Source organism: Gossypium raimondii, chromosome 12 (genome assembly GCF_025698545.1).
Source record: "Gossypium raimondii isolate GPD5lz chromosome 12, ASM2569854v1, whole genome shotgun sequence".
Classification (NCBI taxonomy): Eukaryota; Viridiplantae; Streptophyta; class Magnoliopsida; order Malvales; family Malvaceae; genus Gossypium; species Gossypium raimondii.
Genome location: NC_068576.1, coordinates 54,419,329 through 54,433,729, shown reverse-complemented (window position 1 = coordinate 54,433,729; position 14,401 = coordinate 54,419,329). Strand labels below are relative to the sequence as shown.

General features: G+C 32.7%; 4 protein-coding genes across 5 annotated transcripts; 2 read left to right on the top strand and 2 right to left on the bottom strand.

Moving 5' to 3' along the window:
- Positions 1 to 2,917: 2,917 nt before the first annotated feature.
- LOC105765314 (uncharacterized) lies at positions 2,918 to 4,458 on the top strand. Its single transcript, XM_012584331.2, has 3 exons — positions 2,918 to 3,100; positions 3,228 to 3,431; positions 4,063 to 4,458. The coding sequence occupies exons 1-3, from the start codon at positions 3,017 to 3,019 to the stop codon at positions 4,132 to 4,134; spliced, it is 360 nt and encodes a 119-aa protein (XP_012439785.1). The 5' UTR covers positions 2,918 to 3,016; the 3' UTR covers positions 4,135 to 4,458.
- Positions 4,459 to 5,486: 1,028 nt separating this feature from the next.
- Positions 5,487 to 6,883, top strand: LOC105765313 (uncharacterized). Its single transcript, XM_012584330.2, has 3 exons — positions 5,487 to 5,642; positions 5,751 to 5,954; positions 6,365 to 6,883. The coding sequence occupies exons 1-3, from the start codon at positions 5,538 to 5,540 to the stop codon at positions 6,518 to 6,520; spliced, it is 465 nt and encodes a 154-aa protein (XP_012439784.1). The 5' UTR covers positions 5,487 to 5,537; the 3' UTR covers positions 6,521 to 6,883.
- Positions 6,884 to 6,885: 2 nt separating this feature from the next.
- Positions 6,886 to 8,318, bottom strand: LOC105765312 (GDSL esterase/lipase At4g10955). Of its 2 annotated transcripts, XM_052625454.1 has the most exons (3): positions 8,207 to 8,318; positions 7,446 to 8,059; positions 7,187 to 7,324 (listed from the first exon to the last, which is right to left on the bottom strand). In XM_052625454.1, the coding sequence occupies exons 1-3, from the start codon at positions 8,266 to 8,268 to the stop codon at positions 7,281 to 7,283; spliced, it is 720 nt and encodes a 239-aa protein (XP_052481414.1). In that variant the 5' UTR covers positions 8,269 to 8,318; the 3' UTR covers positions 7,187 to 7,280. The 2 variants fall into 2 exon arrangements, with proteins under 2 accessions (XP_012439783.1, XP_052481414.1); XM_012584329.2 differs by having other exon boundaries at positions 6,886 to 8,059.
- Positions 8,319 to 9,651: 1,333 nt separating this feature from the next.
- LOC105765311 (dynamin-related protein 12A) lies at positions 9,652 to 13,818 on the bottom strand. The gene is made up of 16 exons (XM_012584327.2): positions 13,561 to 13,818; positions 13,414 to 13,477; positions 13,212 to 13,319; positions 13,015 to 13,116; positions 12,846 to 12,896; positions 12,442 to 12,503; positions 12,090 to 12,180; positions 11,889 to 11,953; positions 11,586 to 11,780; positions 11,315 to 11,434; positions 11,107 to 11,177; positions 10,808 to 11,033; positions 10,661 to 10,711; positions 10,305 to 10,533; positions 10,083 to 10,222; positions 9,652 to 9,976 (listed from the first exon to the last, which is right to left on the bottom strand). Exons 1-16 carry the CDS (start codon positions 13,687 to 13,689, stop codon positions 9,848 to 9,850), a joined length of 1,833 nt encoding a protein of 610 aa, XP_012439781.1. The 5' UTR covers positions 13,690 to 13,818; the 3' UTR covers positions 9,652 to 9,847.
- Positions 13,819 to 14,401: the final 583 nt, after the last annotated feature.

Here is a 14,401-nt window from a genome sequence, read left to right as displayed (position 1 = left end):
GAGTATGAAAGTTATAACATCTCAAAAAGAAAAAAAATCGACTTGATTTTAGTTAAAAAAAATGCAAGAATTCAACTCCTACTTTGGGATTAAAAAATGCAATTATGTTTGGTAAAGACAAAGAAGAAGAGAAGGAACTCATAAGGTGGGTGGGAAGAGTGAAGATAAGATTCTCTCACCTACTTTCTTTTTAACAAGACCAAAAAAGAGTAATAAAATTAATTTTCTTATATTTTAAACAAATATCCGATCAAAACCTTTTCGTAAAAAAAAATTTATGACCTTTTGCGACTATTGTTCACTTCTTTTATTTCAAACACAATTAATTACGACGCCTTTCATTGCAATTTATTTTCATATAAAAATTATGTGCAATAGAAATACAATATAATTTGCCAATAATAAGAATTTTAAGCTCAGTAGAACTCAAAAATAATGTATATTTGATTAATTAAAATTAGAATTTATGTAGAATAAAATACGATAAATTAAAATTAGTAATATATTAAACTTAAATAAATATATTTAAACCAAAATAGAATAAATTTACAGTTTTAAAGTTACAGTCTTGTCAATACTCCTTGATTGGTTGTTAAGACAGTGTTTTTATAACACAACCATTAGGATGAAAAAAATTTCAAGTCAATCGATTGATGAGTCTCATTTTATCATTTTAACTCGATTTGAAAATTTTCGAATCGAGTCGAGTAAAATGAAATATAAGTCGAATTGAATCAAATGAAATTGTTTGAGTTAAATTAAAAAATTAAACATGTCAAATTAAAATCTTATTACAATACAACTAATTCTATGTTAGAACATATAAATTTGAAACCATATATATATATATTTAAAACTCTTTCAAAATAATATAAGTGAAAAAGAGAGAGGATAGTTTAGTATAATAAATTTGAATAAGTAATTTACTTATTTAGGTCACAAAAATATTATTTTAGAGTTTTTAAATTTTTTATTTTTTAGAAATTTTAATATTTTTAATATTTATATTTTTTAAATATAAAATTTAAAATTTTATAAATATTTGAAAATTTTAAAAATATTTATAATTTTTTATATTTTTGTTGAGAAAAAACTAATTTGTTCATTTTCAAAATTGATAGTAACCAAATGTGGGGCAAATAACCAATAAAAGCCCATTTATTTTTAAAATTACCGAAATGGACCAGGTTCTGAATTAATTACTGAAATAGACCATTTTCCCCAAAAAACGCGTCCACATCAATGCGTTGTCAGGGGATAAAGCAGGAAAACGCTTCCTTGAGGAAGCGCTTTGTCCACGTGGACAAAAACCGCTTCCTCAATGAAGCGCTTTGTCCACGTGAACAGAAAACGCTTCCTTGAGGGAGCGCTTTATGTCCACGTGGACAAAGTACTTCCTCAAGGAAGCACTTTCCCCGTTTTGTAGGATTTAGGGTTTTTTGTAATTAGAGTTGGGGTTTTGGAATTTTTGAGTTTTTAAATTTTAGGATTTTAAGGAAAAAATTAAATAAATAAGGGTTTAAGGTTTCTTAATTAAATTAGTTATAAATTTTAGATTAGGGTTTAGTGTTTATGGTTTTAAGAAAAAATTAAATAAATTAGGGTTTAGGGTTACTTGAGAAAATTAATTATAAATTTTAAAAAATAGATTAGGGTTTAGTGTTTAGGGTTTTAAGGAAAAATCAAATAAATTAGGGTTTAGAGTTACTTGAGTAAATTAATTATAAATTTAAAAAATCGATTGAGGTTTAGTATTTAGGGTTTTAAGGAAAAATCAAATAAAACTAGTTGTTATTGTTATATATTTTAAACTCTTCTAAAAAATAAACTAATAAAACTAAATGTTTTTAGTAAAAATTAAATTTATTAAAAGAATTTTTAATAATAAATTAAAAATAAAATATATAATGAATTTTGTATTTTCAAATTTTAAAATAGAAAAAAGTTTTTATGAAAAAAGAAAAGAGTTAAAAGTTTATATATATTAAATTTATCTTTTGCTGTAATTTTAAATTTATAATAAATTAAAAATATTAATATAATATAATATGCAACAAAAATGAAATTTAATATAATACAATCATATTAATAATAGAATATTTTAGGGATAATAATTCCTTAATTAAGGTCTTAAGATCATGGGTAAATATTTTATTGATTGTTAGTAAATGATTTATAAATAAGTATTAATAACTTTATTTAATGGAATTTAACATAAATTTTAATATTTTAATATTTAATATATATTTTAAACTGTAGAAGTTTAAATTTAAAATTTGAGAAAAATATAATAATTTTAATTAATATTTAACTATATTTAAATAAAGTTAGACTTAATAAATAATTTCTAATTTTTTAAATTTTATAATTAATTTAATTAAGAAACCCTAAACCTTAAACCCTTATTTATTTAATTTTTCCTTAAAACCCTAAAATCTAAAAAATTCAAAACCCCCAAAACCCTAACTCTAATTACAAAAAACCCTAAATCCTAAAAAACGGGAAAAGTGCTTCCTTAAGGAAGCACTTTGTCCACGTAGACACAAAGCGCTCCCTCAAGGAAGCGTTTTCCTGCTTTATCCCCTGACAACGCGCTGACGTGAACGCATTTTTGGAGGGAAATGGTCCGGTAATTAATTTAGAATCTGGCCCATTTCGGTAATTTTAAAAATAAATGGGCTTTTATTGGTTATTTATCCCCAAAGGTGTATATACACCAATTTATTATTTGAGTTATTCGAATTATTTTAATTATAAAATTTAATTCAGCTCAAATTTAAAATATTCGAGTTAACTTGAAAAAATTAAATAATTTAATTTAATTAACTTAAAATTCAATTAAAAAAAATTTCTAAGTTAAATCAAATTTTACTTAGAGCAGTTTGTTGATGTCAAAACCTTGTTGATAATAAATCTATGAAGCTCGCGGTGGCGCACCACTCCCGCTTTTAAATCTCGTTCCTTTTTCATAATAAACTAAACTCAAAAGAAAAAGAGCCGAAAGCCAATAGATCAAATGAATCGCAGGAGGCCCCAACTTACACCAGTTCAAAGATCGGCAAAGAACGAGAGAGATAGACGCCACCGCGCATTAAAAAAAGTACGGACCCATAATTCTACAGTTTCTCCTCAATAGTTCTTTCTTTTTCCTTTTCTGAAACTAGATACTCGCTAAATAATCTACTTTTTTTTTGTTTTTTTTATAAATGTTTTTGCAATCAATGAAGATGGAATTCGAGAGATTGCGGAACGAGAAAATGGAATTGCAGGCTACAGTAGAGGAGCTGAGAAATGAAAATACGAGCTTAAGAAGGGGCTACGAGAGGAACAACGATGACATTTCGAACCTCCAAAACACCGTACGTCAACTACGTGAACAGAAAGAAGAACTGCGTCGAAAGTATCTAGAACTGCAAGAGATAGTGAAGCAGGTACTCTCTCCTTCTCTGCTTAATTCTATATTATGATTTTCTGTTTCTTCTTCTTCTTCTTTTGTTTGGTTAGTTCTAGTTTTATGCTATTTCTTTATATCTCCATCAATAATTCATCATGAAAATTGCAATACCTAGGAAAGAGAAGCCTGGAATTTCTAGGTTTTCGCTCAGAAACCAACCCAAGTTTTAATCTCTTAATATAGTTACTGTAACAAAGATCTTAATTTGGAAAGCAGAAAAATACACTTTTATTTATTCCATAATCCTTGTATCTATGTTAGATTCGTCCGGTAAAGGTAAGTCTTCGATTCCTCTTCGCCTGTTATAAAGATGTAAACATTTATTGATCCAATGAAAATGATTGAGACAGTGATTATGAAGTTCTGCTTTATATAACTTTGTACAGTGTGCTTTTTGCCCTTTTCTAAAGCTTCCTTAACCTTAAAAAGAAGAAGGGATTTTTCATAATTTAGCATATCAACAAAAGCCCTTCTCTTTGTTTACTTTCACCTTGTTGAGATTTACTAATTTCTGTTTAGTTGTAGGAGCAGACAGGCATTTATTTATTGATCTTCTTGTTCTAAAATCCTGATATGAATATTCTTCTTTCCCATTTACATCTTTTCAGGCACAGTCATACTTTAAATTTGATGAATTTCCTAGTCCCAATGAAGAAGCTCCAAACAATGAAACAGCATAACTTGGACTGCAATGTATGATTAGAAAGTAGTATGTGGTTGATGCAGGGTATTTTAGTAGGCAAAGTCTCTGAGGTGCTGCTCTATTGCATATGCATTCTTCTTGGCTCTACTTAGTATATGATGCTTTTCTTTCTTCAACCACATTGCATACCTACATATGAAGCTTTGTAATCTTTGTGTGTCTCGTATTTATTGTGAACTGCACTACCTTTTCTAAAAGGATAGATATCAAAACTATAAGTAATTTTGTTGTAATGTAATTAGTGAATTTTGATTTAGTATAATTATATAATGAGATTTTAATTTTAATTGATTTTTATAAATCATTAATGCTATTAGTGTTTGTTATTGGTATAAATAGTTATAATTGCCTTTGAAAATAAATAGAGTCATTAGCTTTTTAAACTTTTATAGTTAACACTAAATCAGAGTTAGTTTATTAAATTGAATTAAGATTTATATATAATTTTAAGATTTATTATTAATTAAGAGTAGATTTGTAAAAGCTTGGATGACATGGTGGGCATTTGCCTTACCTTGCACATCTAATCATTAAAATCAAACTACTTCATACGGTTATCATATTTCAACATTTATTTTTTTCAAATGAGATATTTGGAAGAAGAAAAAAAAGAATATTGTATGAAAATTTTAAAAGAGTAATTTCTAATATCACCGTTATATCAAACATTATAAAAAATTGTAATAATTTGTCCAATTAAGTAATATTTTATAGACAAAAAATATAAAATTGTTTGAGAGGGCCAAAACCAAAAAACAACTAAAACATAAATTCTTCATTTTAGGAGTTCAAGGTTTGCTTGCCCTTGTTTCGTGGAAAATGTGTTAAATAGATTTACGCGGATTGTGTCTTAATTCAATGACATGAGTATTATTGGAGGACGCGTGTTCAAGTGCGTTGTAGTACATTATCTTTTTATCTATGAGTTGAGGTAGAGTTATGAGTAATTCTAAATATTGTATAAAAAAATAGATATTACCAGGATAGATAATAAGATTGTTAAAAAAAATACTTTAAGATTTATTATAATTTATGGGATAATGAAAATTCACAAAGTGGTGTGAAGATAAAAGATTACTCTTTAATTACTTTTTTATTGTTTAAAATCTACTTAAACTATTTTTTTATTTAATCTACTACTTTTTCATATTTTATATCAAATACAATTAAATAATTAATAATTAACAATTAACAATTAACAACTTTTCATTTTTATTCGATATTTGAAAAAAATAAATAAATTATTTACATTTTTTAAAAATAAAATTTAAAAACTCCAGGTCACGAAATGGACAAGAAGCTTACGAGGTGGAACTCGTTAACTCCTTTTTAAGAAAGAAAAGTGGAAGAAAAAAAAAAACTGAACACACACACAAAAAAATGAAACCTACCAGAGAATCAATGGTTACCAATAGACGTCAATTAACTCCAGCTCAGAGATCAGCAAAGATAGAGCGTGATCGTCGCCGCCGCCGAGAGCGTAACGTACGTATATCAACAACTCAAAAATTTCCTCTAGTGTTTCTATTTTTTTCTTAGTTAAACTATTACTAGAGCTTACTGATTATGTTGCCGTCTTTGCGATCGATGAAGATGGAGTTTGAGAGACTGCAGAAAGCGGAAACGGAATTGCAGGCTTTGACGGCGGCGCAGAGAAATGAAAATTCGTGCTTAAGACACCACAATGAAAGGCTTAACGATATGGTTTCAATCCTCGAAAACATCATACATCAATTACGTGAACAGAATCGGGAGCTTCAACAAAAGAATCTGGGACTAGAACAAACTATGAAGCTTGTATTATCTTCCTCTCTCTCTCTGCTTACTTTTATTTTGTGATCTATCCATCTGTTTTAATCTCTCTACTTTCTTTAGATCTATTGACCAGCTCAATCTTTCATTTCGTAGAAATTATAGATGAAAAACAAATGGTGGAGAAAGTTAAAACACAGATGCTGAGTAATTAGTTGGTTTTTTTCCTTCCATCTTCTGCCTCTGCGGGTGACTATGGGCCAATAGAGAAAGTTTCTTGAATTGCAAGTAAATAGGGTTATAATAAAATTATATGTGTTAAATTCGTCCAGTTAGGGGTAAATATTTGATTACCTATGATTAAATTTAATGGGCCAAATAATTGCAGAAGAGTACTTTCTTCTACTCTGTGATTTATCCTTTCCTAAAGCTTTTCCTATTTACTTGTTTTACAGGCTGACTCATGGTTACGTCAAAGCCCCAATGAAGAAGTTTCTAACAATCAGCCTAGTACTGAAGGTCCAAGGAGTTCTCAAAGCCGTATTCCATATGCCCAGAGGATTTCCGATTTATTGATCGATCAGCATACCTCAGATGCAAAGCATGCTTAGAAAAAGTAGAAGATATGAACTTATGAGGTGAGGAAACAGTATGTGCTTGATGCAGAGTATTTTTTAGACAAAGTCTATGTATGCTGCTCTATTGCATTATCATCCTTCAAAATGAATACCTAAGTTATGAACGTAGCTTTTCCCTTTTGTGTATCTGTTATTTGTGAAGAGTAGCTTTTCCTTTTATACAAACACTCACTGTGTATCTAGCAATTGTCTAGAGACTAGAGTTGAATTCCATCTAGAAATATAGCATGTCTTTGACGTGACAACAGATTCTTCAGCTTGTGAAAAGTTGTCCTGTTTAGGATAGCAGCATGTATGTGTATATATATATATAGAAAATAAGGTATTCTTCGCATCTGTTTTACTATCCAAAAAGGAACCATATTCTATACTTATTGACAAGAAAATGGACTGGAATCTATCAGTTTGAGAGTCTCACATGGAAAACAATACATATATCTCTGTTTTCCCTAACCCACAGCAACATGAACCACTACAAGGATTGACTAGTGGTACATAATTACATATACAAGCAAAAGCTAGACAGGGACAAACTATTTATACTTGTAAAGATTGCACTTCAAGTGCAGATCAGGTCTCCACCATTGTTGTATCCCATGGGCTTGCTTGAAATCTTCGGATGGAGTAAGATTCACTGTCAAATATGCTGAAGGAAGTAAATGCAGTGGCTCTGCAGCTTCGGCACTCCTCCTCACGACACTCATAAATAGATCTCCTAATGAATTCTGGGTTGCTAACCTCTCAATGGCCCCATACCCGATCTCTTCCATCTTTTTCCTATGCTCAAAATAACCAATGTATTCAGAGCATAAGTGGTCTGTGGGGTTTACAAATAGACATGGGGTCCATGCAGACAAAATAAAGAATGGATCTTCAGACTGACTCGTTTGACTATTACCCTTTGTGGCAAGAACAAGTCCTGCTGTGATGAAACTGCTTGCGAACCGCAGTCCATGTTTCACATTCCCATAATTGATTCTCTCAATTGGGGCAGATAAAAATGGAGGATTGAAGAGGAAAGCTTCCAAAAAGTTGCCTGTTTTAGCGATAGTCTTTCCTGCCAGCATTGCCATTGCTGCCCCGAGGGAATGGCCGGCTAGCCAGACACTTGAATCACCGACCATAGCAACCATGTTTCGAACAGCTTTCATGGCAATCTCGAAGCGAGAAGTTTGGTGAAGTCCATTTCGTATGATGTGGATATCCAATGAAAAGTCTCTTGAGAAGGAGTCCGGTTTATTTATGGTACCTCGAAAGGCAATCACATAGCGGGGGCTCCGATCAATTGAGTCATTACAATGAGATGAAGGTGGTGCATACTCATAAATGGCACCAAAGACGCACGAATCAGCATCATCAACAAGCTGACGAATCAACTTAAAATGGAAGAATTCCCACCATGGAGGAGCTAGTGCTTGAGAGCCTTGACGTTTTTCTTGGCGATCTCGTTCCAAAATATAGGTGCCCTGAACCAAACTAGCTGCTATAGACCTTCGATGATTTGAATTTGCCCTGCATACAAGTAACATACAACAATATTTCAGCACATAAGACATTATCCATGATCCACCTGCTGAGATTCAAATTGATTCGAAGATCCTTAAGTTCTTAGACCTTAAACATCTTCAATACTTCTGTTTAATGAGGGTAAGATCTTACCAGTCTATACTATTTAGGTGTAAGGGCCCTAAAAGACCAAAATCTTCCCTCTCAAAGCTCATCACAGCATTTGCAGTTCTTGTTCTTTCTTTTTGATATTCAGAAATGCTAAGCTGCATGCACAAGTGAAACCAGTGAACACAAAACTGGCAACCAACTAATTATTAGACATGAATGGTATTATTTCAAATAAAGTTTCAGAACAATTTACCAGACTTCGATCAGGGCAGAGTCAAGTATCGGTACATAAACCAAAAATTTTCAGATACAGTTCATACAAAAGCAGCCAGAAAACTTCTGAGAATTGCAAAATTCATATTCTGGGCACCTTGGAATTAAATATTTAAGTAGCATTTAATTCTTGTCTTTTAAAGTTTGTATCCTGGTGAAATGGCTGTATTTGTTGCCAAATCACAAATATTTCAAAGCAAATCATAACAGAAAGTGATAAAAAAAATTCACAAAAACCATAAATTTGTTTCTATATTTATTCAATTAGCCCCATATAAGGTATACTCTATATTGAAAATTTGTATCTAATTTCTACTCACCATACAAATTTATACAGATCCATCAACATCCCTACAGACTATGAAACATAACATGGAATATAAATACAAAGGGCCACCTCATCATAATTAAGAATCAACTAATCCAAAAGCAAAGCGTAAAACCACCATAACTCCTTTTTTCAGGTTACCCTTGACAGTTAAATAAAGTACTAGAACAAATTCCCTTAAAAAGATGAGCAAAGATTAAGGTAAACCCATCAAAGCTAAATGGCTAAAACAATCAAATATCACGAAAAGCTTCATCAAGAATAAACCTAAGAAGGAAAATAAAAAGAAAACATGGAAAATTGGAGGAAAATTTTTTACCTTTTTCTTTTGGGGATGGAATTAAAATGAGCAGATCTGTGTGCTTCTTTTTATATTATTGAAAGGAATTTTGTAGTAAAATTGAAGCTTGCTTGGCGAGAGACAGGCATAAACGTAACGAGAAAAATATGTCTGTCATCCAACCGAAGTTTTAACGTTGTGCGACTTGTCTGTTTTATTTCGAGTCCTGATGTGGGAAGATGGCAACGGATCCCGTGCAATATTCCTTCGTTTTCGGTTTTTCTCCCCGACGCCGTATCAGCCCAGGAACGATGAAATGTAAACTTGCGATTACGATCGGTGATCTTTGGACGGGCCTTTAAGTTTTAACTGAAATTTCGGCTTTAATAAGGGTTAATTGCATCAATGTCTTCAAATTATGGTTTAAATTCTAAATTGGTCATCATATTTTAAAATGATATAGTTAAATGTTGAGTTAATTGAACCAGACATCCCAAATTATGTCCCTCATTCTAAATTAGTCTTCAAACTTTAAATATCAAATATCGGAGTAGGGGTAATTTTAGTCATTCCCATGCTATTAGCCAATTAAAGAAAAACAAATAATGGGGCAAATAATTTTTTATATAATAAAATGTATAAAAATTGTACCATGAACATCGCACAACTTACGTTGCTTGTTGAGATATGGTTAAACTATATTGCCTTAAAAATACAACGAAGCAAACCAAACCTTCTCCCAGTAAATACCACGTGTGACAGTTTCTCTGCTCATAAATGAAAGAATGACGGTTTCAACATTCTACTTGGCCCAAGCCACTGTGTCAATTTCTGCTTGAGCACTCCTATATAGTTCTAGCCTCTTGGCTAGAGCGCTACGTCGCTCCATGATTGCCGGATCTTCATTCAACAATGCCGATAACCGGTTTTGCTACGGAAAAGAAAAGAAGATTCCCAGGTATCAATTCCGACTGTTTATCTGTTATACCAAATTAGTAACTAAATACTAATGATGATAAGAGTGAACCATTTCCTACCTCTAGTTTACCCAATTCAGTGTAGTAAAAGTCAAGCAAGCTTCTTCTAGCTTCACGGACTTGACAATAAACAATGGACTTGGGAATCGAGTGGCGCAACCCAGCGCAGACCGCATTAACATAAGACAGAACCGTTGTCCCTGCACATACATTGTCATAGAAACCCATGATCAGCACCCATAACATACATTGAAATTTCAAACAATTAAAGATCTGTCCTACCAATTCTCCTAAGGTATGCTTCATTGTATCTGTCAAATATTGATTGCGAAGGGTTGCCACCTTTATCCACCTCTTGAGGTAGCTTTCGGAAGAAATCGACCGTAAGGTAACAACATTCCATATCGACCAGTTGAAGTGTTGCTTTTTTGCTTTGTTCCCTCATTCTCTCAAGAGATTCCATTGCAGCGTTTCCGACCTCTGTTCTTAGAGCAGGATACTGCTTTAACTCCTGAAAAACCAAACCATATTGATGCTTATATACCACGACCAGCTTGAAGAAATGGTCTGACAATAGTTTTCAAACACGGATAATTTCTTTGACACATTTATAAGATAAGCAAAGACAAGGAACATACTGGAGTCTCATTCATAGCTTTGTGAACCAAATCCTTCAGAATGGAATGAATCTGAAAATTGTAAAAAGACAAAATGAATCCAACTTGAAAAATGTAAAAATAGGCTGTAGTTGAACAATTCTGAAAATCTCAAATTTAATTTCATACCGCATCAACAGAGGCCTCAGCTGGACCTCTGATAGTAACTAAAGTAGATTCAATCAAACGACGATATCCTTGTTCAGGAGCTATTAGATGAGGTTGATATCCATCAGCTTCAGTAATGAGCTTCCTAATATTCTCCATCGACAGTTGTTTGTCAAATTGCAACCTTTGTAACGCAGCAGGAAGTTGGTTGTCGAAAACATTGTAAACCTTATCACCACCAGAACGCCTGTAAACAACAATGGAAATCAAAACTGAAATGACTTAAAGACGGTAAGAACAAAGCATGTTTATATACATACACTCCATCCAGATGTTCTCTGTAGTTCTGATCAAAAAGACGGCAGATCTCCATGATTGTGTACAACTTCCCCTGTAAAAGTAACTAAACTATCAGCTATTTGCGAAGAACTTATAACTGAGAATCAACTGAAAGTGGAAGCTCAAGGAAACCAAACGCCACAGTCCACACACAGATACAAAGAGAGTGAGCAGGAAGAGAACACTTACACCCGCGTCGGCTGCAATAGGTTTTCCAAGGCGGCTCAGTTCAGTTTCAAGTTCAGCAATTGTTTTATTAATAAGGGACTGAATGCCTGGGATTCTGGACTTAATTACAGTTTCCAAATGCTGTGACATTAACCCGTACAACTAGGTTAATACAATTGAATAAAAAGTAGAACTGAATCCAGTACCGTGATGTCCCTTGCAAGAGAAGATTAAGCATCCAAAAGTTTTCACAAAAACAAAGGCATTCACAAATGTGACTAGTATACTATACCTTTGAGAGCACCTTAGCAAGATGCTCAGAACCCATTCTCTGAGCAAGGTGCTTATACTCTGGTGTACTAGCAAAATACTCGCGCTCTCTACGCCTAGCAGCAATCATGTCAACATTCTTGTTAATATCTGCTTGTGAGCGGTTCACAACACCAATCCAAGGGAATTTCAGCCGATAAGATTTTCCTTCCAATATCTAAGTCAATAAAAATGTGCATCAGAACATTGACAATGCGCAAGGCACCCTCTGCTGAAGACTTTAAAATGTTTTGCATGACAGTAAATAATGCATAAATCAACTTACATCAACTGCATCAGTACCCTTATCCATCAGATCAATCTTTGTCAAGACACCAATTGTCCTCTCCCCTGAAAGGTTTATACCAATAATAATGAGTATGACCCATAACTTGACATAATATCACAACTACAATTAGGATAAAAATTTTAAGGTGAATGACAAGGAAAAAATAATATAGAATGAACTGGTATTGCAAAAGTTTACCTGCATGGTCCACTTCACGTGAGATTTTTATTGCATCCGACGTAGCAAGATCTTGATTAGCAGGTGAAATAGCTAAGATTATACAGTTGGGCTGCATAAAAAGTTCACCAAACAAAAATAGTGCAACAGTACTCAGCTCTCATTCTTGTATAAACCACAAATTACAGCAAAGTTATTGTGGGAAAAAGGGGAAGGAAACAATTTACAGTAAATGTAAAACTCATGCAAAACATTTGGGTCCTTGTAAATCATAAAAACTAATCGGCCATAACATAATTGTAAATCATGTTTAGGTAAAATTTCTTAAAACTGGAGCACCGGACTAGCACAAAAAAGAGCAGGTTCATTTTACCTTTTTAATATATGAGCGAACCATATTCTCAATATCTTGCACAATGGTGTCTGGCTGACCCTCTGCATTTAGCAATATAATCCATGAATTTCACAAAATATTATACAAATTAAACAAAAACTCTGCTAATTAATATTGCAACGAAAAGAGAGGGAAGAAAAAAAAAACAAAGATAGGAGGCTTAAAAGTGCTATAGTGGTAAAATGCTATAGTTATTATAATTGAAATTTCCACGGCAAAGAAAAAAGCAAATTCGAAGATTACACATCTTAGGTCCTGTGAAAATTTTGTATATATATACATACATATATCAGTCAATCAATAACAGTAGGCTACAACGGTTTAAGCATTATAAGGCAAGAAAATTTCTTAAAATTAATTAACTAGGCTTTTCTGCAACTCACCTACTGCTACCTTCGTAAGACCAGGAAGGTCAACCAGAGTCAAATTGACAACTGCAGCAAATTAAAAAAAAAAAAATCAATAACATAAGAGAAGGGCTTGTAAAATGTAAATTTTCAAGCAATCAAATAGCCTAAAACATAAGAATACGTGTTAACGAACAGAACATACCGTTGGGGGAATATATACTAAGATGAATTGGAACACTGGAGATTTGTTTCGTTTGACCAGTTTCTCTATCCGTCTCATCTTGAATCTCCTTCCTAACAGCGGCTATAACACAAATTAAACGATAAAAGTTCAAATTCTAGCTTCGCTGCTAGTAAACGTGTGTAAAAAGAAAGCCAAGAGGAATAAAAAAAGATTACAAAAATCGGTGAATCTTTTTCTTTGAAGGTGAAGAAACTCAGCGTATTCTCTACTTCCTTCGTCACTCTTATGAAGCTGTAACACCAAAGGTCTCCGAGTAACAATTCCTGCATTTATTTTTAATCCAACCAAAAAAAAAAAAATCACTTCTCAAGTTCTTAACGAGGACGGATCGATTCGGCAATTTATTTATTCATTTACCGGATCCACGCGGTAAGAAATCCTTGCCTACAATGCTTTCCAGCACCGAAGACTTTCCTGAACTCTGTTTGAAATTCAAATTTCATCACTCAGAAAATAAAGTTGACTACAATTGAAAAGAGAAGGAAAATATCGAGTGTTGTTCACCTGACCGCCGACAACGGCGATTGCTGGTAAAGAGTCCCAAAGAGTAGGCAATGCGCTTGCTTCTCCATGGTCACCGAGAGCCGTGCAAGCTCTTTGAATCTTGTTCACAAGAGAAATCAAATTCTCCATTTCTTTGGCAAGCGAAAATCGATGCCGGAGACTAAATACGGCGTCGGATTCTGACCAACCGTTAGGGGAAGAGAGACTTCTTAAGTAAGTTTTGAAATGGAAGGAGAATGGAGAGCTCGCGCGGCTTGGCTTGGCTTTTTAAAGTTTAAAAGTGAAAAAGGTGAGAGTCAATACGACAAAGATAGTCAGCAAGCCGGGGGAAACTTGTTAACTACGATTTACGAATTTAAACGGTTAGTTTATAAATAGGGATAAAATAACCTTTAGTCCCTCAACTTAACAGTTTTTAATATTTTGATCCCTAAACTTTTTTCTGGTCCACATTTAGTTTCAGAGCTTGGAAGCTTTTCTCAATTTGGTCCTGAACTTGGGTTTCGTGGTATTTTGAGAATGCACCATGTTATCACCTGGATTTTTTATATAAATTATATTTTTTCTTTTTTCTAGATTTTATATAGAATTTTGATGTGACACAAAGTTGCATATAATTACTCCAGAACGGAATTCAAATTCAGAGATTAAATTGGAAAAAAAATATTGAGTTTCAAGACTAATAATGTGAATAAAAAAGTTCAGAGGTCAAATTGAAAAATGCTATAGAGTTTAAGGACTAAATGTTAGTTTGTCACTTATAAAATAAAGACGCGTTTGGCTATTCAAAATACTCACTGAGTTCCCGAGGTTTGGTTTTTCCCTCTAGTTTTTCATATTT

Excerpts from the sequence above, each read along its gene's own strand:
- LOC105765314 (XM_012584331.2), top strand. The coding sequence starts at position 3,017 with ATGAATCGCAGGAGGCCCCAACTTACACCAGTTCAAAGATCGGCAAAG. Across the intron at positions 3,101-3,227 it reads GCCACCGCGCATTAAAAAAA|ATGGAATTCGAGAGATTGCG; the intron begins GTACGGACCCAT and ends CAATCAATGAAG. Across the intron at positions 3,432-4,062 it reads TGCAAGAGATAGTGAAGCAG|GCACAGTCATACTTTAAATT; the intron begins GTACTCTCTCCT and ends ACATCTTTTCAG.
- LOC105765313 (XM_012584330.2), top strand. The coding sequence starts at position 5,538 with ATGAAACCTACCAGAGAATCAATGGTTACCAATAGACGTCAATTAACT. Across the intron at positions 5,643-5,750 it reads GCCGCCGCCGAGAGCGTAAC|ATGGAGTTTGAGAGACTGCA; the intron begins GTACGTATATCA and ends CGATCGATGAAG. Across the intron at positions 5,955-6,364 it reads TAGAACAAACTATGAAGCTT|GCTGACTCATGGTTACGTCA; the intron begins GTATTATCTTCC and ends CTTGTTTTACAG.
- LOC105765312 (XM_012584329.2), bottom strand. The coding sequence starts at position 8,268 with ATGAGCTTTGAGAGGGAAGATTTTGGTCTTTTAGGGCCCTTACACCTA. Across the intron at positions 8,060-8,206 it reads CACCTAAATAGTATAGACTG|GGCAAATTCAAATCATCGAA; the intron begins GTAAGATCTTAC and ends ACTTGTATGCAG.
- LOC105765311 (XM_012584327.2), bottom strand. The coding sequence starts at position 13,689 with ATGGAGAATTTGATTTCTCTTGTGAACAAGATTCAAAGAGCTTGCACG. Across the intron at positions 10,223-10,304 it reads AGCATACCTTAGGAGAATTG|GGACAACGGTTCTGTCTTAT; the intron begins GTAGGACAGATC and ends ATGTATGTGCAG. Across the intron at positions 9,977-10,082 it reads CTGAATTGGGTAAACTAGAG|CAAAACCGGTTATCGGCATT; the intron begins GTAGGAAATGGT and ends TCTTTTCCGTAG.